The sequence below is a fragment of the Pimephales promelas genome, chromosome 20 (assembly GCF_988280905.1).
Source record: "Pimephales promelas chromosome 20, fPimPro1.hap1.1, whole genome shotgun sequence".
In the NCBI taxonomy this organism is placed as follows: Eukaryota; Metazoa; Chordata; class Actinopteri; order Cypriniformes; family Leuciscidae; genus Pimephales; species Pimephales promelas.
Window position 1 is genome coordinate 24,070,228 of NC_142788.1, and position 27,430 is coordinate 24,097,657.

The 27,430-nt window shown below is 38.1% G+C and overlaps 3 protein-coding genes across 6 annotated transcripts in view; 1 reads left to right on the forward strand and 2 right to left on the reverse strand.

Moving 5' to 3' along the window:
- Positions 1-601: 601 nt before the first annotated feature.
- On the reverse strand, positions 602-4,821 carry letmd1 (LETM1 domain containing 1). 2 transcript variants are annotated; one of them, XM_039652073.2, is made up of 9 exons: positions 4,673-4,821; positions 4,197-4,354; positions 3,993-4,108; positions 3,818-3,900; positions 3,047-3,233; positions 2,854-2,955; positions 1,827-1,979; positions 1,629-1,725; positions 602-976 (listed from the first exon to the last, which is right to left on the reverse strand). In XM_039652073.2, exons 1-9 carry the CDS (start codon positions 4,789-4,791, stop codon positions 903-905), a joined length of 1,089 nt encoding a protein of 362 aa, XP_039508007.2. In that variant the 5' UTR covers positions 4,792-4,821; the 3' UTR covers positions 602-902. The 2 variants fall into 2 exon arrangements, with proteins under 2 accessions (XP_039508007.2, XP_039508008.2); XM_039652074.2 differs by having other exon boundaries at positions 4,197-4,351; positions 4,673-4,820.
- Positions 4,822-5,167: 346 nt separating this feature from the next.
- Positions 5,168-27,430, forward strand: part of gtsf1 (gametocyte specific factor 1) — a 45,317-nt gene continuing 23,054 nt past the window's right edge. The window contains exons 1-8 of one of the 3 annotated variants that reach the window (XM_089124129.1): positions 5,168-5,255; positions 5,503-5,658; positions 6,017-6,126; positions 6,240-6,366; positions 7,383-7,463; positions 7,655-7,718; positions 8,342-8,412; positions 19,735-19,945. In XM_089124129.1, coding sequence (XP_088980255.1) covers positions 5,574-5,658; positions 6,017-6,126; positions 6,240-6,366; positions 7,383-7,463; positions 7,655-7,718; positions 8,342-8,412; positions 19,735-19,736 — 540 coding nt within the window. In that variant the 5' untranslated portion in view covers positions 5,168-5,255; positions 5,503-5,573 and the 3' untranslated portion in view covers positions 19,737-19,945. Of the gene's footprint in view, positions 5,256-5,502; positions 5,659-6,016; positions 6,127-6,239; positions 6,367-7,382; positions 7,464-7,654; positions 7,719-8,341; positions 8,413-9,299; positions 9,653-19,734; positions 19,946-27,430 lie in introns of those variants that run through there. The other 2 variants (XM_089124128.1, XM_089124130.1) reach the window with 2 other exon arrangements.
- On the reverse strand, positions 20,341-20,861 carry rprm3 (reprimo, TP53 dependent G2 arrest mediator homolog 3). The gene has a single exon (XM_039652198.2). The coding sequence runs from the start codon at positions 20,747-20,749 to the stop codon at positions 20,435-20,437; it is 315 nt and encodes a 104-aa protein (XP_039508132.2). The 5' UTR covers positions 20,750-20,861; the 3' UTR covers positions 20,341-20,434.

Below are 27,430 nucleotides of genomic sequence, written 5' to 3' on the forward strand. Positions count from 1 at the left end.
AGATAACAGCATGTATTGCACCATGTTTATAGCTGTGTTCTTAAGTAAAAAGGCACCTGTTAAAAGGCTGAATTTTAGAATCTGACAAAACATATTATTTAGCATAACTTTAATGCTTTGACCAAACAGCCCAGTGCACACAGCAAACAACTTCTTATTGGATAGAACAAATAACAAGGTGCAATAATCTTTGTGTAATTTTGGGATTCAAAAATAAATATTAACATAAATGTAATTAAAATGAGTATATATAACTTAGCTTAATATATTAAAGAATACACTTTCCAGTATCCAGGCTTTGTAAACCTCTTTCCAGTTTTCCCATCAGATTTAAACCATGGGTTGCTTTACATTTTAAACATCCCGATAGTGATTGTTTGTCTTACTAATACACCAGAAAAATGAACAAGATAGGTGATACTTATATACAAAATGCCACAAAACAATTCACAAATGATTGTGCTCCACGGACAACTATATTTAGAATGAATGTCTCAAGACCAACGAGCTTTAATTCCAAATGGATGCATTTGGCACATGTTCAGTGTGCTTTTTGTCTCGTGGTTATAACCTCTCTCACTGTGTATTGTTTTGCAGTGTATTTGTCACCCTGTCTCTATGGAAGAAAAATGAATTACAGAATCTCAATGGCATCTTCCAATGACAATGTCTCTCCTGTCTGTTCCTCACTCAAGTAAACAAAATCTCCAAAAAAGCACAACATTTAAAAAAAATAATTATTCAGAAACATAAAATTCCCTTGATTACAAAAGTAACATAACAAAGTCAAAGGACTGGTATAATAAAGCTTGTGTTGCACTGCCTCCATTTGCATACAAGATTCTTTTGTTCCCATGGTGCATTTTGGGTGTGGTGGTGGAGTCGTCTGCTTCCTCTCGAGGTCAGTGACGTGGTTGTTTAGGGTAGTTTACAGTGAGCAGTACCATACAGTGCAGATAGAGGGAAGTCTCTGACTCTGATGAAACAGGAAGTAAACGCAATACCACAATGAATGTGCAACACAATTGTCATGAAAGTAGTTTCAAAACCCCATAATGACCCATTAAAAAATATGATTCATTTATCACACTGCATTGTATTGTGGGAGAGAGTATCCAGGGCAATGCACTGTGTTGTAAACTAGGCATTTTGTCAAATGGTTATTGCATACTAGCAAATTTACATAGTGCACACTATACACACTGCATAAATGGTAATCTTGCATTCACACCATGTCGGAATTATCGTAATTACGAGATTCAGATTGGTAAAGCATTCCTTAAATTGTACCATCTGACCACTGAAAAAGTCATGTGAAACCATTCCCAACAGTGGTGGCTTCAGCAGAAAAATGTATTTAAGTAGACGTCTGTTTAATAATTGCTTTAATTGACTACTGATAATGTTTTACAAATGCAAGATTAATCTAAAAATAATTGAAAGGCACCTTTTGAATCAATGCCACGTAAAATTAAGGCAGTTCTGAAAGCGAAAGGGCGTCAAACACAATTAGTATGGTGTTCCTAATAATCTTTTAGGCGAGTATATATATATATATATATGAATGAATACAATATAAGCGTAGTATAACTCTTCTGAACATAGCCTTGATTTCATGGCCTACGTACCTTTGAGGTGTGTTGAGAACTGCAACCACTGTGTGAGCCATTCCCGGCACTGTGCGGGACTCAGAAGCTCTGGATTTAGCCCTCTCACGTAACATGCCTAGGAGACGTGACGTAAAAGTGACGCATTATCCTTAAAAAAGTCACAAAATAAAGGCTGCTGACAGAATGTAATGGGCAAAATAAGGAGCGACCTCTGACCTCTCTGAGCTCTGTGTCGTTTAACTGATGCAAGCCTAATTGAACAAGGCAGCGGTCAAGCTGCATGAGTTCTAAGGCATGACTGTTCAAGCGGTGACCAATGCAGAAGGCTGGGAGGCGGGGCGTCAGGAAAAGCAATGGACAGAGGTGTCTCTGAAAATATATTTATATGTTTGCATTTAATCAAAGAGCCAATGTAATATTCAGTCAGGTTTATTAGACAACTAGATTAGGAAGATTGTTTGTTTACATTTTAAAGACATTTTTAAGTCATGATGAAACAGAAGTAGTGACAGAGCTTTTCTTCCATTATGTGGCGTACATCGAAGTGTAACGGATTATTGAAAAAAGGTAGGGACAAGGTTCTATGCCTCATTGTTGATTGTATTTTGAGATGTGTGTGTGTTGCACTGAAGGCGGATGAACGTAAGCTAACAGAGGAGGGGTTTAAACAAACTAAGGGTACATGAACATGACAACGATGTACTAAAAACGGAAAAGTTTCCTTTGCTTTCCTTTTCATTTTTTTTTTTTTTTGCGTACAGACAACAACGTTGTCAAACGGATCCCGGCTCACACGGATCCGCAAAAAGCGACAAACAACACTGTATTAAGCATAACAGGCCAGTATTTGTCGATTGTGGCCTTGTAAAGAAACTACGCGCCAATAGACTGAACACATAATATGCATTCGCATGACTTCACCGTTTTCTCAAATTCATGTTTTTGTGGTTTACATTTAAAAACGTGCGTTTTCAGGCCACAAGAACACCATTGTCGTGTAATTGATTTGAACGGCCAAAAAGTTTTCCGTTTTTAGTTGAAAATGAGTCGTCTAAACGCCCCCTAAAGGTCTGGGGAGGTCCTGCAAATGTCACCAGAGAGATGTCTTTCATTTTCATCTGAAGGTCCAGTTGACTGGATGAATGAAACATGCACAGATGAATTGTTCACAATAAGATTTAGAACATGCATTTATAAAATAGATTTTAAACTTTTAAAAGCTGGCTGATTATTTGGAGCTCACCATCTGATCTGCATACATTTTCTTGATACCTAAGGGAGGTCCGGAGAACAATGTTCTCACTGCATGGACATCAGACACTACAGGATGGACTCCATGTCGCACCTGCAGACACATTTATATTTATTAAAAAGTCAACATCTAAAAAAGGCTATAATTATACACATAAGTAATATCATGAATCAGCTCAGGCTACCTTACTGCAGAGCTCCATGAGGCGGCTTTTAAGTCGGCTGTCGTGGACAGAAGTGGACATGTTCTCCAGCCCCTTTACTATAGCCCAGTGGTGCTGTGCTCTCTGGGAGTGGTACACCCCCTGAAACTCCACCAGCTGCTGTGGGGTCCAGAAGTGCCGGATCAGAAGCTGGCGAGGATAGAAGTACCTAGAGGGCAGAATTGTGATTAATGATAATACATTTATTTTAAAACACATCCATTTTTCCCTTGGATTTACACTCTTCACATCCCGCTGCGTTCGACACTATAGATCATAAAATACTCTTGGATCGACTACAAAACTACACTGGTGTTCAGGGACAGGCATTAAGCTGGTTTAGGTCATACTTATCAGACCGTTATCATTTTGTCTGTTTAAATGGGAAAAAAAGAAGATAACGTCAGTAGACTATGGAGTGCCGCAAGGATCGGTGTTAGGCCCTCTGCTATTCTCAATACATATGCTGCCACTTGGTAATTTATTATAAGAAATGGTTACCTATTAAGTTCCGTATCAATTACAAAGTACTACTACTGACTTATAAAGCCCTAAATGGTTTAGCTCCTGTGTATTTAATGGACCTTCTTTCGTAATGGACCTTCAATTCAAAATAAATTTGAATTGAAATGAATTTGAATCCCTGAGGATGAATGGATTTTTGAATCAATGAATGGAAGAGTGACAGATAATAAATACTCAATAAATAGTATTTATTAGAATAATCAGTAGTGTAGCATAATAAATACTCACATAAGGATAAAGACCAGATAGTTGGCAAAAGGAGGTATTGATATGATGACCAAGGGAATGGCTTTGATTAAGTCCCTGCGGACCTGAAAGCAATACCCCCCCCCAAAAAAATATTTTAATAAAGCTTATGACAGCAATATATCCCGTAAATGTCTGCTTCAGTTCTTCAACCCACCTGCCTGAGTTTCTCCAAATCACGGTAAGGCCCATTCTGGTGCTCTACGCTGTTACTGAACATGCGAGTCATGATTCTTCTCGTTTCTTGAGCATCTTGAAACAGGAGCCGGAACCCTTTATGCAAAAAACACAAACCTATATCATAACACATCTTCCGGAGATTGTTTAAGGTTTAATAATCCAGTACTTATTTTAAATATACCTTTCATAAAAGTGTGATAGAGAGCATAAAAGCGAGGAAAGCGCCGCTGCAAGAATCTCTCATACTTCTCATTGACCCACTTCAGGCTTGACACAATGCTTCGACCAATCCCATGTCTTGCTTGTGAAGGTGAGTAGTGTCTAACAAACCACAAACTACTAGACAAACAGACAGTCAGACAGACAGAAATACATATAAATATTATAATAGATAATAAAAGATGCTGTGTTGCTGTCACAACAGGGCAGGGCATGTACTGTATTTCCTGATTAACACAATGCATTTTTTTCTATTACTACAAAAACTAAATGGAAAATAGACTATGAGAAATACTTAATGTTGTCTAGTACTATTTAGCATTCAGATTCATTTTATAACGATTCATCTATATGCAATCTCTCCTCGCTAAGGGAATTTGCCAACAACTGATCGATGCCTATAAATTATAATTTATATGAATTTATATGAAATAGTACCTGGATTTTGTGGAGGCTAATCTAGGTGTGCAGAGACTTGCTTTAACCCCGACAGGTTGTTTTCCATACAGTAAGATCACAGAAGCCCCGCGGCATATCCCTCTACAGGACAGCGCCATCTTGAACTGAGCAGCTCAGCTGACAGTTCTACGTGGGCGTGTCTGAAGATAATGGAATGCGCACGCGGCACTGTGATTGGCTGCTGCACTAACCACATAAACAGACTTGACAAAAATGATGAGCAAAATTTAAAAACACACTATTGAGTTTTATGATTACAGATTAATCAGGTAATATACTTTTTGGTTGAAACTTCAGAATCTAAGACTTTTAAAAAATAACTCACCACAGTCAAAAAAATATATTCTCCCATTTGTAGCCAATATTTGAATTGTTTTATTTTATTTTGTTTTATATAAAGCCGTTTAACGTTATGTATATATATTTTTTGTTTGTTTCATGTCTGAATTTAGAAATACAGTATTGACTAATACATGAGAATAATACAATAATGACGAAACAAATTAAGGCTTATAAGTAGAGCATTGACAATCGCAGTTGATTGCAGGCAGCAGATAGGCAGGTGAGCACGCGTGCACACGCAATCCCTCAGACTTCAAAAATAAAGTTGTACGTTAAATAAAGTGCTTTTTGACCGCGGAACTATTTCCAGTTGTTCATTTTTTGTTCATGCGAATGATTTTGTTTGAAATTTCATGACTGTTGGCCTCGCACTTTCCCAAGTGGCTTGGTCGTCTTGCTCAGCACGTGCCGCTTTTCAACTGATATTTGCTGTTGTTTTAATTTCACATTTGGCGTGTTTTATTTAGGGTGCCATTTTCAATCAGAGCTAACGGAAGACGCAAGGCCACAACCACCAACAACTCCAGAAGCAGCAAACATGGCCACTTTTAGATTCGGAAGTAGCGTTGGTCCGACTGGAATAAACTCTGAAAATCAACCGAACAGCTGGATTGAACAGAGTGGTAATTTAATATTTGGATTTGCTAACGTTATATCACTACGTTTACCTGGACAACAATATTCCGATATTATTTCTGATTGCATCAATCCGTTTGAAGTCAAATTCGAAGTAACGTTAAACTCAAATCGAATTAAGACATGTTGGTTCACCTTTTAGTCGCAACTCTCACTATCGAAGTGGATACGCTACACATGTACACCGTCATACTATTAAAATTCGTGTTTGAGTTATCGTGTGCTGTCCATGTAAATGCTGTTAAGTCATATTAATCAAAATTGATATGCTTCTTTTTTCGAAGCAAATAAGATCAGTTTCTATATTGCATTTGATTGGTATCTTGTTTCCAAAACTTGGTGAAGACGCTCTCAATGATGACGCAGACCCCAACAGGATTGTGCAGTGCCCATATGACAAAAACCACCAGATCAGAGCCTCTCGCTTCCCTTTTCATGTTCTCAAATGCAGGAAGGTTGGTAATGGCAGGGGAAACGTTTTTCAATTGTTTCATGCATTTATTTAAATTGTGAAAATACTGCTGCCTTGGTTTGTTTTAACTTTATATGTCTGCTTAATCTGTTTCAGAACCACCCCAAACTGGCCTGTGAGCTAAAGACCTGCCCCTTCAATGCCAGACACTTGATTCCCAGGCATGAGTTGTCTCATCACATAACAAACTGTGAGGACAAGAGGTCTCTGAATGCCGAAGAGGGTTAGTGTTGCATGTGAATGTGACCCTCATGTCGTTACAAACCAGTGAGACCTTCGTTCATCTTCGGAACACGAATGATGATCCTTTTTAAATTTTAAATTTGTGACCTTTCTGGCCCTCCAGTGACCGCTACACAACTACTATTTTGATTGTAAAACTAATCCATATGAATTGAGTGGTTTAGTCCAAATAACCTGAAGAGACACGACAGATTTATATGATGAACCGATTGAATTTATGCTTCGATTCACATATAAACATTCAGCAGCTCGCACATCAGTTGTGGGAAACGCACGTCAAGCGAACATGCTTGAGCTTCTGCAAGAACCAATGAGGTTTGTTCTTGCGCTTCAAGTAGGTTCACTTGAGCGTATGTTTGTTCTCTGATCAGGGTTTAAATGTAAAAAGCCTAAATTTAATCTGTTCATCATATAAAGCGATCGAGTCTCCAGAATGTATGGACTAAACCGCTCAATTCATATGGATTAGATTTACAATCTAATTATGAAATTTTTGAAGTGTCGTAGTAATTATGTGGTAGCTGCCAATGGAGGGACAAAAAGCTCTCAGATTTCATCAAAATTCTTCATTTGTTTCCAAAGATGAACGAAAGTCTTACGGCTTTGGAACAACATGAGGGAGTAATTTTTGTGTGAAATATCCCTTTGAATTACACTTGTTGAAATGTGATTTATTGAAAAACGTGTTAGTCCTTTTAAATTTTTAGATGGAGATTTGTAAATTAAATGGTACAATTAAACTTCAATGAGTTCTAAAGCTATTATATCTGGCAGGTAATTTAAATGGTCATGCAATGTGACTTTTTTTTGGAAACTTTATCGTGCATGCTGTTTTAATAAATTAATAGATGAAATGAAATTGTGAAATTAAGTTGTTTTTTTTTGTTGTTTTTTTTTAAGCCGGTTATTTAAATAATCTTTGAGCTTTACATTGAAAATGTGTGTGTGTGTGTATATATATATATATATAATTTTTTTTTTTTTTTTTTTGTCCAGGGAAAATAGAGGTCCTGGAGAAATTCCAGGTGCCCGTTAACACCTGCACAAACCCTTCACCTAATGAGGACTGGGAAACAGGTCTGTAACTAACCATACTTCTTTATTTATTTATTTATTTATTTTTTTTTTATGCATTTGTGTTCTTATTCTAGGTCTCTTTCTACTTTTTGGCATTGTCACTCTACCGTATTTACGATATGGTTTCTGAATTCTGTGTTTTGGTTCAACTCCAATGAATAAATCATCACTTTCTGGGCATGTGATTGCAGAGACTGATGATAATGCTGCCATATTTGTCTGGGGTGAATCCAGCAATCAGCTTGCTCAAAACAAGTGAGTCCTTGTTCGTTCGTTTTTCTTTCTACTTTTATACAAAACACTGTTTATATGGAGTTTTGTAAATGTTTAGTAATGGCATATTCAAGATGGTATATACATATGAAAAGTTCAGATGCAAAAGCCTCTAAGTGCCATTTGAAATTTTCTTCTAGAATGATAATTTTTATCAAGCTTGTATATTTAAGTTCAGTGATTTCACTTAAATGGCAATGAAGATTACCTATTAATTGTTATTTAAGTGAAATTACTGAACTTAAATATACAAGTTTGAAAAAAAATCATCATTAAAGAAGAAAATTTCAAATGGCATTTAGAGGCTTTTGCATCTGAACTCTTCATATATTCAATGAATTTAAGTTTGATTCCTATAACACTAACCACAAGAACTGTACAAATTGAAAAAGGGGCATCTAAATGTTGATAATTTTAAGCATTCAGTTATTGCTGCATCACTAATGGGTTTTTGTGACCATCCTGGACAAGCATTGTTTTTTAGAGAAATTAACCTAGAAATAGTTTGTTTACAGTTGTCTCTACACAATAAGCCAGTATAGGAGTGTTTTTAATGGCAAAATGTGTATTTACTTAACGGAAATTTGTGCTCATGTTTTTGTTAGGCCAGAGCCATCTACCACCATCAGTTTATCCGATGGACTCCGGGCACCACGGACTCTGCCATGGAAACTCTGTAAGCACTTAAACGCACTAAAATTTAACCAGAGGTGCATCCTAATTTTCACACTATGCACTTTTCTTGTATTATAAAAGTGGGTAAAACGTTCACACTGAAAATTCCAAAAAGAGAAAAGTACACTTTTTTTTTACTTACTGCATACTTTTAATACCCAAATGGTATACTTAACCGAAAAAACTGAAATGGGATGCTTCCCTACTAATTAGTATCATGCGAAAAACAGTACACCAACAGAGTAGTATGTCCGAATGCATAATATTCAAAAAACTTCAGGCGGAAAGTCCTTAGATGACCTACTACTACCGGCAAGATTCTGCAGTTCGCGTTTGCTTGACGCTTTACTATCCCATGATGCCATGGGGTGTATCGCATCGCATCAGTAGCTGCTTCATATACATCTTTAATCTATCGTTGGCTATGTATTGCATCGCCCTCAGTTATGGAGTTGCACATCCTGTCAAGAGACTCTGCTGATCCAGGGTAGGTCACGTGACTGTTACATGGCAAGATGTCTGAATTTCATTCATATTAAATAGAACATACTTTTTAATTCAAATGTGGTGCCTACTCAGACAGTATGTGTTTTTGCAAGTGGGGAGCGTTGGATGCTTCATGCTCTCAACTGTTTCAGGTTTAATAATGTAGTGAAGAGGCTGAATGACAATAACCTTGCAACATTTATACACTAGATGGTTGAGTACATAGTGCTTTGTATATGGTGGATAATTTGGGACTCAACTTGTGTGTCCTCTTGAGTTACAAATGCACCAGTAGATGGCAGCAGCACTCTTACCTGGTTCAAACAGTTCTGTTTTGTTTTCTTTGTTCTGTGTGTGGAAATAGTCATTAATTCATTACATTTCCTCTCTTTTTTTACCAAGGATATGTCACCCCTGGAAAGACTTCAGCAGAAAATCGTACCTTTTAGAATACTTTAAGCGCTGTGTGATTTTTCTAGCTTATCTTTTAAAGCTTTTAATTTTTGAAGTGTTGTGAAATAGTACAGATATTTCTCTTTTCCTATTTTCTGAACGTTAATGCACAGCTGTAACCGGCTACGATCCCTGTGCAGAGACACTCCTTATTAAACCTAGCATTTCAGTATTTCATCTTTCAATGAAGAAACATCAGTATCAATCTTTCTGGACCATTTGTTTAGGCTCTTTTCTATTTCCTAGCTGTGGTGACCTTTAATATTGACCTGTATGATTCATTAAAGGTTTCTTTAAGCGTATAGATCTGTCTTGCACTTCTTTCAGCATGCAGTAAACGCAACCGATTCAAATTAAATCATTTCTTTAGAGGACTTGATTTATTTATTGAGCTTCACAAATAACCATATTTACTGAAATTGTTACCCGAGTGATTTTAATAAACTATTACGCCAATGGGATTGTAATACTTTGTAATTTACCGTTGACAAATTGCTATTTTGATAATGTAATTTGGTGGTCTCATTTGCATTGGTTAATACATTAGTGAACATGGACTTAATTGAGCAATATATTTGTACAGTTTTTAATGAAGCTTTGTTGATGCAAGTTAACAAAATATCGAATTTAAAACTTTTGCACATGGCATATAGAATACATTTATACACTTTTCAGTAAATGTGTTTTGCAAATAAAATGTAATTTGTTGTCCGATTAAATTAACAATGTGGCTTCTTGATGGGTAATGGATTAAAATAAAATTAACTTTATTCTAAAGGGAGTGTGTTTTAGCAGCCATTGACTTGTTTTTTAATTATCCACGTTATATTACAGTAATCCTAGCAATTTCTCTTAAACTCGTTAGATCCTGATGTTCTCTCACTGTGCGCTTTGAGCGTTTTTAATTAGCGCATGAGCGCTCTGTCCTTTTTTCCCATTACAGTGGCTGGTTTGAGTCACGGAGGCGATGGGCTAGTGTAACCCTGTGTCTGTCAATATGAATGGAGCGTGAGTTAGTGTGGCAGGGCCACAGGTCTGCCCCCTCTTCCTCATCTCCCGTGCCTCGTTTAACCCGCACAGACAGCTGGCCACACCAGCTCTCCCCTGCTAGCTGCACTGACAACAGACATTTGCACAAATGACAGTGTGTGTGTGTGTGTTTGCTTGCGTTTGTGTGGGCAGGACTGATTGCCTTGCTCCTCTGGCGTCTCCGTTTCTGTGTGCCTGTTAAACACAGCTGTGTAGCGCTTCTTTAAATGCACTGTTGCTCCAAGGAGCAGTCTACAATCTCGGTTTCATTTTTAAACTTCGCACTTTCGGCATGTGTGAGCAAATGAAAGACAATGTAGTGCTAAGAATGCACCTGCACTTTTGATTGAAATTCAAACAGTTTACTGCAAGATATCCTATATATCATCTATTTTTGGTATTTTCTGTTATTTTATTTTTTCCTTTTTTATGCTTGTATAATTATACATGCATTTAAAAAAAAAAAGTTTAGCCAGCCTGGAATATTTGTGCGTAATAAATTATATAGCTGCAGTACTATCTCACGCTCATAACTGTAAATGGTTGCAAGAATTAAGATTGACGAACCTTCATCATTTAAAATACACTGACTACTATTTAAAATTTTGATATTCTCAACATTTGATAAAAAATGCAGTAAAAATGGCAATATTATGAAATATTACATGCATTGTTTTTAAAATTCTTTGATAAATAGAACATTTAAAAGAAAATAATTTATTTGAAACTTGGTATATTATAAATGTATAGTCACCTTTTTAATCAATCCAATCCATCCCAGAATAAAAAATATTTATTACTCACTGACCCAAACTTTTTAACAGTTTTGCGCCTTTTTCCTTAAATGGCAGATTCAGCTATTTGACTATATTTACTGATAATTAACCATTTTAAAATTAGGATAAAGGACTATTTGAGTACTAAATGCACATGTGCTGTTACTGAGCGATTATGTTGAGATGATGTTAAATTGCCAAATGTTTGTGTACTATTTTATTTTTTTTAACTACTATTCTGCTGTCTTGTCCAGGACTCCCTTGAAAAAGAGATTATATCCTGGTTAAATAAATAATAAAATAGTATACTACTTCTGCATCAATTTCATCACATTTTGAGCAGTACATTTCTCACATGATTTTTTTTTATTAGATAATTTAATTTCATGAATTGTGTTTGGGAAATGCTACAAATAACTTGATGGGACCAGAGCATTTTTCAGCCATAGCTCATTAATATGGGAAAGAAAATTGCCCCTCTCCTCAATTCTTTAATCTTAAATCCTAACTAAAGTAGAAGCTAATCCGATTTCACGCAAGATGCACTGCAACGTGACTGACAATAAACACCCCTCATTTGCATCTGGTTTTCTGTCCTGCAACAGATGCTGAAATTACCCAGCGTCATGCTAGTCTCTCACACGCTTCCATTTGCTCAGCGTTGTGTGCTTTGACACGAGCGTGTCGGTTCATCATTAGCCTGTGCCTTGCATCAATGACGCTGCAGAATGGGACCTGTGTGGAGCTGGCTAGAAATTGGTCAACCTGACGGCTATACTGAAAGAAAAATAATGCAATAATGTCTCATCTGGATTTTATTGGGGGTCATTAATGGGCTATTCCTAAATGCTAAAATTGGACATGAATGCATCTTCTGAAGCAAAAGATACTAGTATTGTATGACTGCCCTTTCTCTGGAATGCTGTGAAGTATTCATGAGGTGCAAATATATTCTGTCCTTCAATTAATTTTCCCCAAAGAGCAATTCTACCAGCCCATGTTTTGCTGCCGTTTTACACCAGAGAGTGCTAACATTAGCGTTTGAATGCTTGGACCAGTAATAGTTATTTAGTAAAGCTTAGTTCATTGTAATTTATTTGTGAAACTTTTTATCTCACTTCATACTTTATACAGAACATGCTCAAAAAAAGAAAATGTGGTACTTGTAGCTACATGAAACCTGTTATGGAAGCCTGTCATACCTGACCTTTTATCTCTTTATGACTTAGTATGATTCATAATTTAGACTTTTAATGTCATGATTTTGACTGACAATTTGGCATGTCATAATTATGACTTGGTGTCTTCATTTTGACCTTTTATGCAATAATTGTGACCTTTAATGTCATAATTATAATTTATCAAAGCCTAAACAGAACACATGCAATGACACGTAGAATGCTGCACTCTCACATTACTGCGTTGCATTCAGTAAGTGGATGGCAGTTCTCATAAAATAAAATAAAAACGTTTTACATTAAAACTTGATATTTTATTTCAATGGTCTACTTTAGACATTCTACTAACTATAACATAGTTCTACAACTATGCCAACAAACTCTAATTAGAGTATTAATAGACTATCTGTATTTTGATGGTCCCCAACAGACATTCTATTGAAGTAACTTTACAACTACAAGTCAACTTATGCTACTCACCCGATCCCTAATGCAGAATTCTAACTTTACAGTCTACTAATACTCTACTGAGAGTTAGTTTACATGTACAGTAGGTGCAAAGTTACTCATAGATTGTAGAATGTCTTTAGTGGACCATCGCAATTTTTAAATTCATATAGTTTTGTGTGATTTGGTGGTTTGATCAAGTCAATTATTAAGCACATTGCACTTTCTGGCATATTTTGGCAAATGTATAAATCATCTGTATGTTTTATTTGTACAGATACATCGGTCCACATTATACAAACTGCACACTTCAAAAATAGTATGAACATCGCCTTACTTTAGTTGTTTGTCTAGTGCAACTTGTTTCCTGTTACCTCGGTGAAGGCCGAGCAGAGATGTACTTAAATCGATGTCATGCACTTAAAAGCATTCAATATTTGCTTCAAATGGATCTCTCTCTAATTGTGTGTGTTCTTGAAGCACAGATGGTAAAATCAGTTGGGCATGGACACTTAATAAAGGTTTGTTATTTCATTTGCATGTAATCTGGTAACTGAAAAAGAGCTTAGGTCCAAGTCTCAGCACTGTCTGGGTCACGATCTGCGTAAGCACTGAAAGGGCCGCTCAGCAGGACTCGACATGCTTCAGTTTGAGACTGCATGTTTGAAAAGGTTCGGCAAGACATTTATGACAGAAACCCGTGGGAAGCACAGTCATGCAGAGCGAGAGGGAGTGGGTGGACATCCAGCAAGAATTTGTTACATCACGGTTTCTTAAGACTCTGAGAAGTTAACTCTTCTTAGAGAAGAGAAGTTGCCTTATCTTATTATTTAACATGATTGTTTTTATTGGCATTTATCGCACAGCTTTCTGGAATACTTGATTCTGATTGGTCAATCGTAGCATTCAGCTTTTCCAGGTAACTACAACTGGTGTGTGTCTCTCTAGTATCACTCCACGGTCTCTTGTTTCATACAAACACATCTCGCATTTCATCAATTCTAGTTAAAAAAAAAAAAAAATACCATAATGTTGTTTTAATGTTACTTAGGCCTCCATCGGATATAGATGTACAGCAAATGGAGAAAAATAGTTTTTTTTTTTTAATAAAAATGTATTTTTTCCACATATGGAAGATTTTAAATAGTAGATTCATATTAAGAAATGCAAGCATGTTTTTTTACTCCAATACAAAACCTAGAATTATTTCAAAGCAAAGCTAATGTCTATCAAGATGACCTTGACAAACACTCATAAAACTCTATAGCTAGCCTTTCATCAGAAAATAAAATGTATAATAATATACGTAGCCAGTAACTCAAGCTGTCAATTGTCATTAAAATCTTGTTATGCAATATTTGGTGTGCAGTACAAACATTTGCGGTTTGCAGAACTGTGACTGGGCTTAAAATGCCTTTTGCTGTCAATCACATTTAGACTCATTGGACTGAACAAAAAGGAAGGGATGGGGGGAAAAACAGTCTGTCACTTCCTGTTCCTCACACACCACTGGAGTGATGGGTCGCTCTGTCCTGACTGTAATGGAAAGGTATTGCAGCTGTTACTCCCAAATGCTGAGCGAAAGTATGGGACTCGTGGGTCGACTCGACGGGGATCGTGTTAGAGCATTTGCATTTGTGTATGCAAAACAGAGATAGGCATTCATACACTCTCAGAAAAAAGGTACAAAAGCTGTCACTGGGGCTGTACCTTTTCAAAAGGTACACTTTTGTACCCAAAGGCTGCGTATTGGTACCTTAGTGGTACATATTAGAACCTAAAATGTACATATAAGGACCTAAAATGTACATATTAAGACCTAAAATGGACATATTAGCTCCCGAAATGTCCATATTAGCACCTAAAATGTACATATTACGACCTAAAATGGACATATTAGCTCCCGAAATGTACATATTAACACTTAAAATGTACTTATTAGCACCTAAAGTGTACATATTAGCCCCTAAAATGGACAAAAGTTTACCTTTCGAAAAGGTACAGCCCCAGTGACGGTTTTTGTACCTTTTTTTTTCTGAGAGTGGGGAGAGAGAACAATACCAACAAAGATGTTTTAACAAAATAACTAAATTAAAAAGGATGATAAAGAGCAGCCAGGTTCATTGTCTGGCCATCACGGTGTCTCATGTCAATTATGAAAGCATCTGTGGGTGAATGAATAATGCCATACTAATGCATAATTCAATTAAAGTCTATTTTAAGGTCTTTAAATACTACTGGCCAATATGTTGTTTTTCTCCAATGCTTTCAGTAATAAGAGATGATGCTTTTGTGTAACGCTGAATAATTAAAAAATTATTTGGCTTTTTCCACTCAATTGTGTTTGTGTGATGCAGGCATCAATGATGAGCTCACCCATTATTTTACCACAAATATCAAATACGATTTTTCTTAAATATATAACAGCTCTGCGACAGTGAAACGCAATCATTCATATGTGCGAATACATTAATGACAGCAGAAATTCTCAAAAAACAAACAAACAAAAAAACCTATTCTCTAGAATTCTTCTAAATGAAGGATTCTTTATAGAGAGTTTTGGGTGTCAGTCTAGGGTAAATGAGGTGAGATGGTGTGAGCAAGTTTTTTACGCAGTTAGTCTGCAGAGAAGCTTTTTTTAGACCTTGTCCCTTGTGGCTTTTCAGCAGACCCTTGATTTTGTATAACATCTGTCAACTAAAATTGAAAATACTGATTACTTTTCAGAGTTAAAGCTGTCAGATATGATCTAAAAAGAAGATATTTCATAAATGGTGAATGGTTTTGGATTCACCCCAAAGTAGTTTAGGGGAACTTGTTTTTCTCAGTGAGGTTTTGGTGGCAAACAGTGACTTTCTGTGTACTACTTCAGAATCACAAAAAAAACTCCTCAAGTTTTACGCAATCCCTTGTTGCGTAACAGTTAAGGTGGTTGCAACCCACCTAGTCCCTTTTTTTAACGCTAACATTTTATTGTAGAGACCTCATGTTTTTTCCCTTCTTTTATACTCTGACATTTCCCCTGTTCCATAGCCTTTCTATAGCTCTGTCAGTTCGTAATGCCACGTCACTTCTCAGGACCGTACCGCTGTCTGACAGCCACTTCCACCGGGAGTGACCTTTTCTTCCATTCCTTTCATCCATGCTTGCACTCGCTCTCCCTTTATCTTTAAAGAAGGGCTGAAGAAATATAAAGCAATCACAGCATCAATCATTCAGCGCCGCTCTGAGGAAAATTCATGAGAACCCGACTCTAAACATGTTCAAAATTATTCAACCCCCAAAAGTCACATTTTGTGCAGAATCTTTTGTCACCTTTCTTTATATAGCACTTTTTACAATACTGATTGTTTCAATCAAAGCACCGTAACAGTGATAACAGGAAAATAGTGCAACAAAGTTTGTAGCGCCATAGTCCAACTTAAAGTAAGTTCAGTGATGGTTCATTTTTGTTTTAGTGTGTATATAGCCACTCTGGAGAAAACAGTGCTGTCATCGTCAAGCTCCGTTCAGTCAAGATCAATAATATTGTTGAATATTAAGTGTCCTCAACTTAGCAAGTCAAAAGCCAAAGGCGATGATGGCAAGGAACTAAAACTCAATCAGGTGACAGAATGGAGAAAAAAACCTTGGGAGAAACCAGGCTCAGTTGATGAACGAATAGTGTATGATTGTGATTCAGGTGGCATTACAGCTTAGAAGTCAGATTGGATCAGAACATTCAGAATATCCAGTTCCATCTGGTTGAAGATCGGAGTCGTCTCGTCGGTATGGAGACGGGTTTGTTGATGATCAGTGCCACTGGCTGTCGTGTCTGAGGCCTTCACAGGGGAAAGTCTAGTTGACACAATCTCTGCTGACACTTCAGGGATGCGTTGTGATCTCGTCTGGCGCAAGTCCTCCGCATGGTATGGATACGGCCCGGATCCGGCTTACTACAGTAAACTTCGGGATAAACAGAGAGCCTAACATAGCATAGATGCCATTCTTCTTATGATGTAACAAGTACATCGGGTGTTATAGGTAATGTTCTCGGTTCCTGCTTGAGCTCCAGGGTCTTCAAGGCCTTTATAACCTATAACTGCTGCCTGTTCACTTGGAAAAGCTTCCAGAAAACTGATCATCTTTGGTAGTCATGTTACTACTGCTATTTTCAATAAAATGAAAATCTGAAGACTGTATAGCTACTCAAGAGCATTCTACGGCTGATCCCTGAAGCAAACTTAAGTCATTTGGATGTATACTTTGGGATGGCTGTCCTGCAGGAAAGTCACCATCTTTGCTAAAATGGCTTGATACTTTTAAAGAATTCATGATTTTCTTTCCACTTCCTGCAACAGCAATGCTGTTTGACCATAGATGCGTTATTCTGCTCATTGGCTTTTTTTTGCACCAGACTTACCGCTGATCCATGGGTCCAAAAAGTTATAGTTTGGTCATATCAGTCCAAAAACATTTCTTCATTACACCACAGATATATTCAAATGAATTTGAGCATATTCGTGTTGACCTTTTATGTTAATTTTGGTCAAGTGACATTTCGCAAGATGTCACAACTTGAAGGTCATGCTTCTCTAGTTTTCTTCTTATACTCTGCATTGGAGGACAAAGGGCAATAATCTAAATTAGAGATTAAGGCTCTCTCTCTCTTTATATATATATATATATATATATATATATATAAAAATCTATCTACGCTATCTCACGACCAATTCGTGAGAAAAGGGGCTACTACCGGGATTGCCAAAAGTGGCTAATTCGTACTAATTCATACAACCTCACTCATACGAATTCGTACGATTTGTCTAAACCCATGTGATGGGTAGGTTTAGGGGCGGGGTTTAGGGGTAGGCCATTCTTACGAATTCATATGAATTTGGCAACTCGTAAAATATGTATGAATTTGTATGAGTGAGGTCGTATGAATTCGTACGAATTAGCCACCTTGTAAAATTCATACGAATTGCTGTGAGATCGGGTTGATGTGTGTGTGTGTGTGTGTGTGTGTGTGTGTGTATATATATATATATATATATATATATACATTACACACACACACACTCACCTAAGGATTATTAGGAACACAATACTAATATGTTTGACCCCCTTTCGCACTCAGAACTGCCTTAATTCTACGTGGCATTGATTCAGTGAACTCATTGTCATGTTCAAGAAACCAGTTTGAAATGATTCAAGCTTTGTGACATGGTGCATTATCCTGCTGGATGTATCCATCAGAGGATGGGTACATGGTGACCATAAAGGGATGGACATGGTCAGAAACAATGCTCAGGTAGACCGTAGAAAACATCCCCCACACCATTACACCAACACCACCAGCCTGGACAGTGGTAACAAGGCATGATGGGTCCATGTTCTCATTCTGTTTACGCCAAATTCTGATTCGACCATCTGAATGACTTAAAAGAAATCGAGACTCGTCAGACGAGGCAACATTTTTCCAGTCTTCAACTGTCCAATTTTGGTGAGCTCTTACAAATTGTAGCCTCTTTTTTCTATTTGTAGTGGAGATGAGTGGTACCCGGTGGGGTCTTCTGCTGTTGTAGCCCATCCGCCTCAAGGTTGTGTGTGTTGTGGCTTCACAAATGCTTTGCTGCAAACCTCGGTTGTTACAAGTGTTAGTTTTTATTTCATTTGTTCGGCCTAATATTTGGGTGGAATCTGAGATTTTTTTTTTTTTTCAGGACATTTTGATGAATAGAAAATTCCTTCATTTGAAACTGATTTTTTTTAAAACGTTATAAATGTTGTTTATAAAAGTAAACAAAGGAATAATTTATTTTCAAATAGATACGGCCTGGGCCTCGTCATGGCTTGTTTATGAATGAAAAATGGAATAAACTTGAATAATGTTCTTTATGGTATTTTAGATCCAACATGTAAATGGTATAGTGATGCATTACAAGCTTCATTAAAAGCACTGAGATTAAAATAATCAGCAGCGATCGGTTACATATGTCCGGATGGGGTCTTATGAGCTGAATGTCCTAGGATTGGGGTCAGTGATATAGCACACAGCCTTAATCTTTAATTTGGATTATGGCCCCTTGTCCTCCAATGCATACTGTATTTCAGCACCATCTGTTTTAAGGCAGTGACTTTATAACATCTTTGGCATGTTCTGAGCTGTCCCATGTATTGCATTGAATGGCTTTGGCCATGTTGTAATGATGTCATGCTTTTTTAGAGCAGTGAGTGTAAAGAGGACAGGGTTTTACCGAATTGATTTTTAGAGAATTATGCAACATTTCCGTAATGCTACTTTAAGGTTTTGTTTTAAAAACACCAATATACAATGATATTTATGCAAATAAAACAAGGATGCTGTTTTTTCAGTTTGTTAATGTGATTTGCACACTGAGAGCCCAGGCTAAATTACATAATGTATAGAATCATCATTATACATCATTCTTTTAATGTTTGGGGTGCACTGTAAATACCGTCTTAAAAATAAAATGTTCCTCTTGTTATATTTAGGCTAAAACTGTTGTGGAAAGGCAGCTGGTAAAAAGCTGATATTTTGAACCATTCTCTTTTTAGTGTAAAACATTATTGGTACATTTTAAAATGTCAATATCTGTTTTTAAAATAGAATCATGCAGTAACCAAGAACATTAGCTGTTAATTTGAAAGAAAATAAATTGTCTTCCCTTACAAATTACATGGAGACTGAATTATGCTGCACTATTTTACAATGCTGAGAGGTTTTAGGGCCCATGCACATATTGGGAGGACACAAATTGCTTTACACAGCTACTAAGAAATGTATTAAATGCACCAAACGGTGGTGTAATGCAGCTACAAGCTACGGCAAAAGGAATAGATGGAATAACGGGCCTCCATCGTATGTTAACTCATTTATAGTCTCATCTTTCTTTTACCGGCAATTCATTTTCATTCTTTAATTCATTTTCCTAATTTCTTTTTTCATAGAACTTGATTCACATTCTTTCTCTGCTGGAGACACTTTATGGTTGGACCTCTTCAGCAGACCAGCAGAAAGGCTGAATATATTATCTGTTATATAATTAAATCAATCTTGTATTTCTCAAAAACCAGAAACGTGATGACAGCTCAACATGATAAACATATGTTATATAATTTGTTAACTGGATTGTTGTTCTGATTCGACAGAATAAAAGGTTCTATTCGAAAAATTCCACCTTTAGAAACTAAAATAATGTTTTAGAATGCAGAATGAAATTCGTGTTTAATTTCATCTCAATCCATTTTTTCCCCATGCAAGTTCACACAATGATCTTTTTTTAACCCATTCAAAAATATCGAATTATTTCTATTGAATCAATATATGCAAATTATGAGTCACATAATTCAGATACAAAACATTGAAATTGTCATGCCCGGATTAATGGATTTGGTTATCTTTGTCTGGTCTTGTTGTTTCAGGTGATGTGTTTTGAATGAATATCTAGACAAAAATTTAACACAACACATGTTTGACCAAAAAAAAAGTCAATGTCAAAGGTTCTGATCCAAGATGAAATGGCCTTTATAAAAAAAATCCATTTAGTTCAGCACTGGCACGGAAATCATACCAACAGGTGTCTGTCTTTCATTAAAGATGACCAGTTTGTGCCAGTTAAGTGGTGATTCACGACACAGTCTATTCCACTCATGCAGCAATCATAATAATTTCCGCGTCTTTGGAAGGTCTTCTGTCCTCCACCAGCAGGTTGATCATACTCTCGGACTTGATGAGTAGATTGCACCCTAAGAAAAAGATGCCGAAAATGACAGTCAGTGACAGCACACAGAGAACGGCTATCTGCACCAAACGCATGATGAACTGATCGCGCTCGTCCTGAATCGGTGAACCCAACCCGTCGCTGGTGGTGATCACCGAGAAGTTGCAGCATCCTCGGACGCTTTCCAAAGGATGCTTCGCTGTAGAGATCGTCCGGTTCAGTAGTCCGTGTGAAACATTCATGTCGAGTTTTTTGTGGCGTGTCCAACGAGTAGCTATTGATGATTTAAAACTTCCAAAGGATACCGGGTTTGCCAAAGTCACTTGAGCGTTTCCATGGATATCATATTTTAAAAGTATCAAACAGTCATTAAGGCGTCGGTACGTGGAAGGTAGTCTGATTTATTTGTGTTGTATGATAGAATGCAACATCCAAGCATCTCCGCTGCAATCTTAGTGATGTTTGGGAGAGCGCGCACTCCGCTATTTCAGTGCGCATTTGAGCGCGCGCCGAGAGGCGCGGCCACGCGCACACACTTTCTTTTAAACTCGCAGACCATAGAGGAGGGAGTGGTGTCTTAAAAGTAGGCTACGTGTATAGGCTACAAACGAAGAGTTCAGATGCAAAAGCCTCTAAGTGCCATTTGAAATTTTCTTCTAGCATGATCATTTTTATCAAGCTTGTATATTTAAGTTCAGTAATTTCATTTAAATGGCAATTCATAGGTAATCTTCATTGTCTTTTAAGTGAAATTACTGAACTTAAATATATAAGCTTGATAAAAATGATCATTTTAGAAGAAAATTTCAAATGGCACTTAGAGGCTTTTGCATCTGAACTCTTCAAATAACTAGGCCTATGTTTTGAAAGCTTTTTAAAATAATATTCAGTAACTCCGGAAGCTGCATATGGCTCTGAATTCGTAATGACCACATTTTCTACTGAAGTACTGAAGTACACGTGTCGTTAAGGACGCAGCCTACCGGAGATATCCTTCCAATTATTGACTTTGGTGATGTTATTTATAGAACCGCTTCAAATTCTCTCCTTTGGAAACTGAATGTCGTATAGGCTATCATTGACATTGTGCCATATTTTGTCACCAATTCTCCATATAACACCCACCATTGCAACCTACTAATCGTCTGGCCTTCACTACCCGGCGTCAAAAACATTGGTATGATATCATCTAATTTACAAATATGTTATGTAAGACCCCAACCATTCAAGAAAATTCAATATAAAGGTAGGTAGGCTATATATTACTTGTGAACAGAATATTTGTTTCGTACGTCATTTCGAATAAAGATTGCCTTTCAGTTTGCATAATGTGTGAAAATATTGTTTATTTTTGCGGATTAAGAATGCTAGCTATAAAATTAGCATTAGCAAGAAACGAATGGGCCAACTAAATATAAAATTTTAAAAAAAATGTAATTTCCACCACCAATATTTTCGCCATTGTGTTTTGAGATGTGGTGAAAATGACATTTGTTGAAGACGGTCTAGTTTCAATTCTGCAGTAAGTGACGATGCACTGTCGAACATTGTTTGTTAAAAATATTAAATAATTTAATGAATGTGGGGTCTCTTACTCGTTTTAAAGAAACATCTCGCTGTTCGTATGGCCACATTTTAATAGTGTATTCAAATAACGTGTTGTAGGCCTATATCGGAACGCTAGATGGCAGTATATTACCTTGCTTTACAAGTGAAATTGGCTGTTGTATGGGTTATATGCACATACATTTCATCGTGTTTTTATGTTATGTATTGCATTTAAACCCCTAATAGAATAACTTATTTGAATGCCAAAGTTTTAGAAAAATATAGGCTACGCACAGATGTGACTTTCAATTGTACGCCTTTTACCCTGCCTACTTGATGGAAAAAATCAAACAATGTTTATTTGATTGTGTCTCCCTCTGTACAATAAAGCACATAAATATAATGCTTATTCTTATAGAAAGTTATGTCATTGGAACTATTTGAATGTTTAAACAACAATCATATTATACTTTAATTGAACTGATGACTACATTGCTTTCATCAGCCATGAATCTGATGGTACACATCCTCATGCCAGCAGTGCCGAGAAATGCTCCTTCAGCCTTTTGCTTTCTAGAGCAACATGTACTTGCTGGTGTTCAGTTACTCTCTGAGAAGAGGATAATGATCTTCGCTGATACGTCACGTGACACAGCCTTTTGACATTAGGCTATAGGCTAAATAATATTATACAACACTTTGCTCATATCCTTCAAAAAGATTGGCAGAGCGTCATGCCAACAGTGCTGAAAGCAGCACCTTTCAATCTTAGTTAATGTGTCAATGTTGAATGCAACTGTTCATTGTTAGTGCTTGTTAGCTCAGACCCAATTAACATTGATAGATACCTCTATTAATATTGAAAATAATGTATTAGTAATGTATTAGTTCTACCTGTATTAGGTAGAAACTAACATTAACTTAGAATAATACACGCTTTAGAATATTTGGTTAAAGTTGCAGTGTGGTGTTTTTCCTCTTTGTCGCCATCTCTGCTCGAAATCTGCACACTGGGGCAGTGAAATGAATTGGAATCAGGCTGATGGAAATTTTGTTCTGATTTATTCTGTGGGAAAAAAAATAGACAAAAAAAAATGGACAATTATTTTCTGCAACATATTACAAGTGAGAACCCAGAATATAGGTAACTGGTAAAGTAGTCGCCACCATGTTGTGAGCAACTTGTTTCCGTTTTACCGTGGTGCAGGATTTTCCTCATATCCAGGTGAGAGTGATGGTGTCACTTACACTTGCCAAGTAGTGTGATAATCCCAGAAGGGCATGACTTCGCAAACACGCACTCCGTTATATCTAAGTGCTATTATTGATTTCATGTGATGAGAGGTTATTTTTAAACTCAAGGCTAAAGTTAGGGACCGGCAATCCCCACCCAAGACACCCTTCTGAAACCCTAAACTATTCCTCTAGTGAACAACTTGTACACTGAGGAATCTATGCCTGATGTAGTGTGTGGAAGAGATGTGCATGTATTAGCATGTTAGAATGTGTTCATGTTTGTGTAAGAGACAAAATATATGAATGGAAAAAGTTAGGAATAAGCAAACTAAAATTATTTATTATTAAAAAAAAAAAAGTGGAAACAGCATTTCAGGTCAAATATATTTAAGGTGGCATATTGTAGATGTTTTACTTTTCATTAATTTGCATTTTGTAAAAGAATAAACCTGCTCAGCCAGTTTCATAGAAGTCCTGAGACAAGACCCTACCTGACAAAACATGTGAAATGCCATGTTAATACAAACAGAGAAAATTTTACTATACATCACATGAAATGTACATTCCTTTCTGTTATCGCTGTCTCTCGTGGTCAAGCTGGTTTTCTAACAGCTGTGTTGTAACAATGCCGTTGCTGGGTTAACAGTCCTCAATAGTGGCATTCCCTGTGGGTCATGCCGCTCTGAGAGGGGGTCCCTACGTGATCTCCATTTGTTTTTGTCATGCATGTATGCCATTTACTAAAGAATTACATTTTCCTTAATAAGATGATTTCCATTACATGGGAATAGATGTTAAAACTTCATGCTGCTGATTTATACTCAGCTTTCGCCAAGATAAGCACAAACTAAGACGTAGCTTTACAGTAAACTATGCTTCTCCTTCAATTTACGCTTCTTTCCATATGGTGATGTAAATCTCCTTCTGTCCGGTGTTAACGGCTGCAGTGTACTTGGCGGTTGGCGCGTCAGCACACATGACGACTGCAACTACAGTGTGGTGTCCCTAGTCAGTGGACCAACATGACAACCGTCTGGATTGAGCCGAGTAGGGGACATCTCCAGGGTCTTCAAGTGGGCACCTTCCATCCTCAGAGTTTCGTCAACTAACCCACGACACCTCAAGAGGGCTCGACAGTGACTCTGGCGTCCCAGAGTCCCCCACTCAACTCAGCCCAGCTTACTGACCTTTAAGGCCAATTTATACTTCTGCGTAGGGTGCGCAGACGCGTACCATACTGTGTACCCTTTAGGCCAATTTATACTTCTGCGTAGGGTGCGCGCAGTAGGTACGGCGTAGCCTGACGCGCACCTCCTCAAAAATGTAACTACACATCGGCGACGCGGACCGCAAGATCTGTGATTGGTCGGCTTGGTAGCATCGCATTTCCTCCTACACATTTCCGCACGTGCCTTCTCACGCATTTACACACGTACCATCTCCTCCGACGTCTTCTCTCATTTCTGCCTTTCAGTTTTAGTAATTTCGCTAAAATTAACTGTTTTTCCTCCTCAATAAGCTCCAACTCCAACATGATCCGCTCTCTTTTAGGCTTGTAATAACCTAGCCGCAACTCGGGGAATGTAAACAGTGGAACATTAAAACCCTCCGCCGCCAACTAGCGTTTCGGAGCAGTACTGCAGAGCAACCAAGACCTGAACGCAGAAGTATAAATGCTCACAAAGGCGTCGCCTACGTGCGTAGCCAACGCCGTTCACAACGGCGTACCCTCGACGCAGAAGTATAAATTGGCCTTTTGCCGTAGCCTGACGCGCACCTCCTCAAAAATTTAACTACACATCGCAACGACGCGGACCGCAAGATCTGTGATTGGTCGGCTTCGTAGCATCGCATTTCCTCCTGCGCATTTCCGCATGTACCATCTCCTCCGACGTCTTCGCTCATTTCCTGCTTTTTGTTTTAGTAATTTCACTAAAATTAACTGTTTGTCCACCTCAATAAGCTCCAACTCCAACATGATCCGCTCTCTTTCAGTCGCCTTTGCTTGTAGTAACCTAGCCGCGAGGAATCTAAACACAGTGGAACATTAAAACCCTCCGCCGCCAACTAGCGTTTAGGAGCAGTACTGCAGAGCAACCAAGACCTAAACGCAGAAGTATAAATGCTCACGATGGCATCGCCTACGTGCATAGCCTACGCCGTACACTACGGCGTACCCTTGACGCGGAAGTATAAATTGGCCTTTACATCCCTGCTGCTGCTGAGGTTGCTCCTTCCTCGTAGTTCACATGTGACCTAACCACAATCTCACAATCTCTCCGCAACTCAACCATACGCGCCAACCCGTTTGACTAAGGCTGTCAAGCCCCACTGTCTTTCGTTGAAGCAGGTTCAGTGGCAACGGTTCTGGCAAGGCATACTACCTACCCTCATTCACGCAATATACACAGGAACGTAATAACTGTAGTTACTATGCAATCTATACAAATAAACCATCAAACAATTTGAGTTTTTCAAGAATTCTCCGAAACCGTAGCGTGGCGGCGTGTACACAGCCAGTTGCTGCTCCTCTCTGCTGCTTCAGATAAGTTCTTCACTGTGCGACGCAACTCTTGGCCACTGAATCCGACGTCTCTGAGGAGCCGGGTTGTAGATTGTGCCACAAATCCTCGACAACGCACTTCCACTGGATAAACCTGGACTCTCCATCCTCGCTGTTCTGCTTCAGTGGCCTGTGAGCATCCCGCAGTTTCTACCTCTCCAATGCCTCATCTACCGCATACCATGGCACTGTTAACAATATCAGTTGAACAATACGTGCTGATCCAGACCAGAAAACATTATCTGGTCGTAGGTTGGTGGTGGCAATCTCAGGTGGAAAAATAAGCCGTTGATCAAGAACAGTCAACATTTTCCAGTCCCTTGCAGCTTCCAGTTGTCCTGGGCGAGACACCTTTTCTTGGGGGTTGCTCGCCTGGGTGGAGGAATATTGTCTTCTGCGTGTAATGTTTTGCCAGAACAGATGGCAGCTTATTGGTCATGTCACGCTTGCAATTCCGATGATGAAGCCAAACATCACAGTACTTGGTCATGGCGCCAAGTAAACTGACCTTGGCTAAGAGCCACCTTACATCCTGTCAGAATGTGCTTTAATGTGCAGGTAATGAACACAAAGGACAAGAGGGATCCTCTCCTACCCAGAGGTTTAGGTTCTGCGGTGATGGGAGAACATCATATGTCGACCTAATAAGGAAACTGATCCTACTCTCTTCCATTGACCAAAGATCTTGCCAGCCCATCAAGCGTTGTTCCACACTCTCCCATCTCATCCACTCTCCCTGCTTGGCCTGGGAAATGGCCTTTATACCAGCGTTGACTACCAGCTTCCTCCTTTGAGCTGGGCCAAAACCCCCTCTTCCATGCTGTACCTGTCCCACGATATCACCAATTTGAAGGGCATTCTTTGCCTCTACCACAGATTTCGTTGCTGACCACTTTCTACCAGTTTTTAACACAGGTGCTGGCTCCCTTACACATTTGTTGCGTGACTCTACTAAGGTCATTTCCAATCTGACCTTGGCACACTTAAACTCCTCGGTTAAAGCAGAGACTGGGAGCTGCAATATTACTTTACTATAAAGTCCCACTCTGCTGAGGCAGCGTGGAACTCCCAACCATTTCCTGATGTATGAACTTATTAACGCTTCCAGCTTATCCACTGTTGTCAAAGAAACCTCGTACACGGTCAGTGGCCACAGCAACCTCGGCAGTAGACCAAACTGAAAGCATCAGACTTGTAGTTTGCCTGGCAGTTAAACAGACAAAAATGAAGCCATTGCATTTGGAAACAAACGTGAAGTTCTCAAGGTGAACGCATACCTTCAGTCTAGGGGTCAAGCAACACAAAACTAAGTCAGGAATCTCTGTGTGATTCTGGAGTCAGACCTTAGTTTTAGTAGTCATGTCAAAGCAATAACTAAATCATAACATCATCTGAAAAATATTGCAAGAATTAGATGATTTGTTTATTTGATATAAACACTAATTAACACATGTTCTAATTCAGTCTCACTGAGATCACACTACAAGATTTTGCAGGAATATTTGGCGAATTGTCTCCCATTTTAGGCAGGAGAATGAACTGATGGTGTAGACTTGTCAGAGCTGAATTGTGGTGT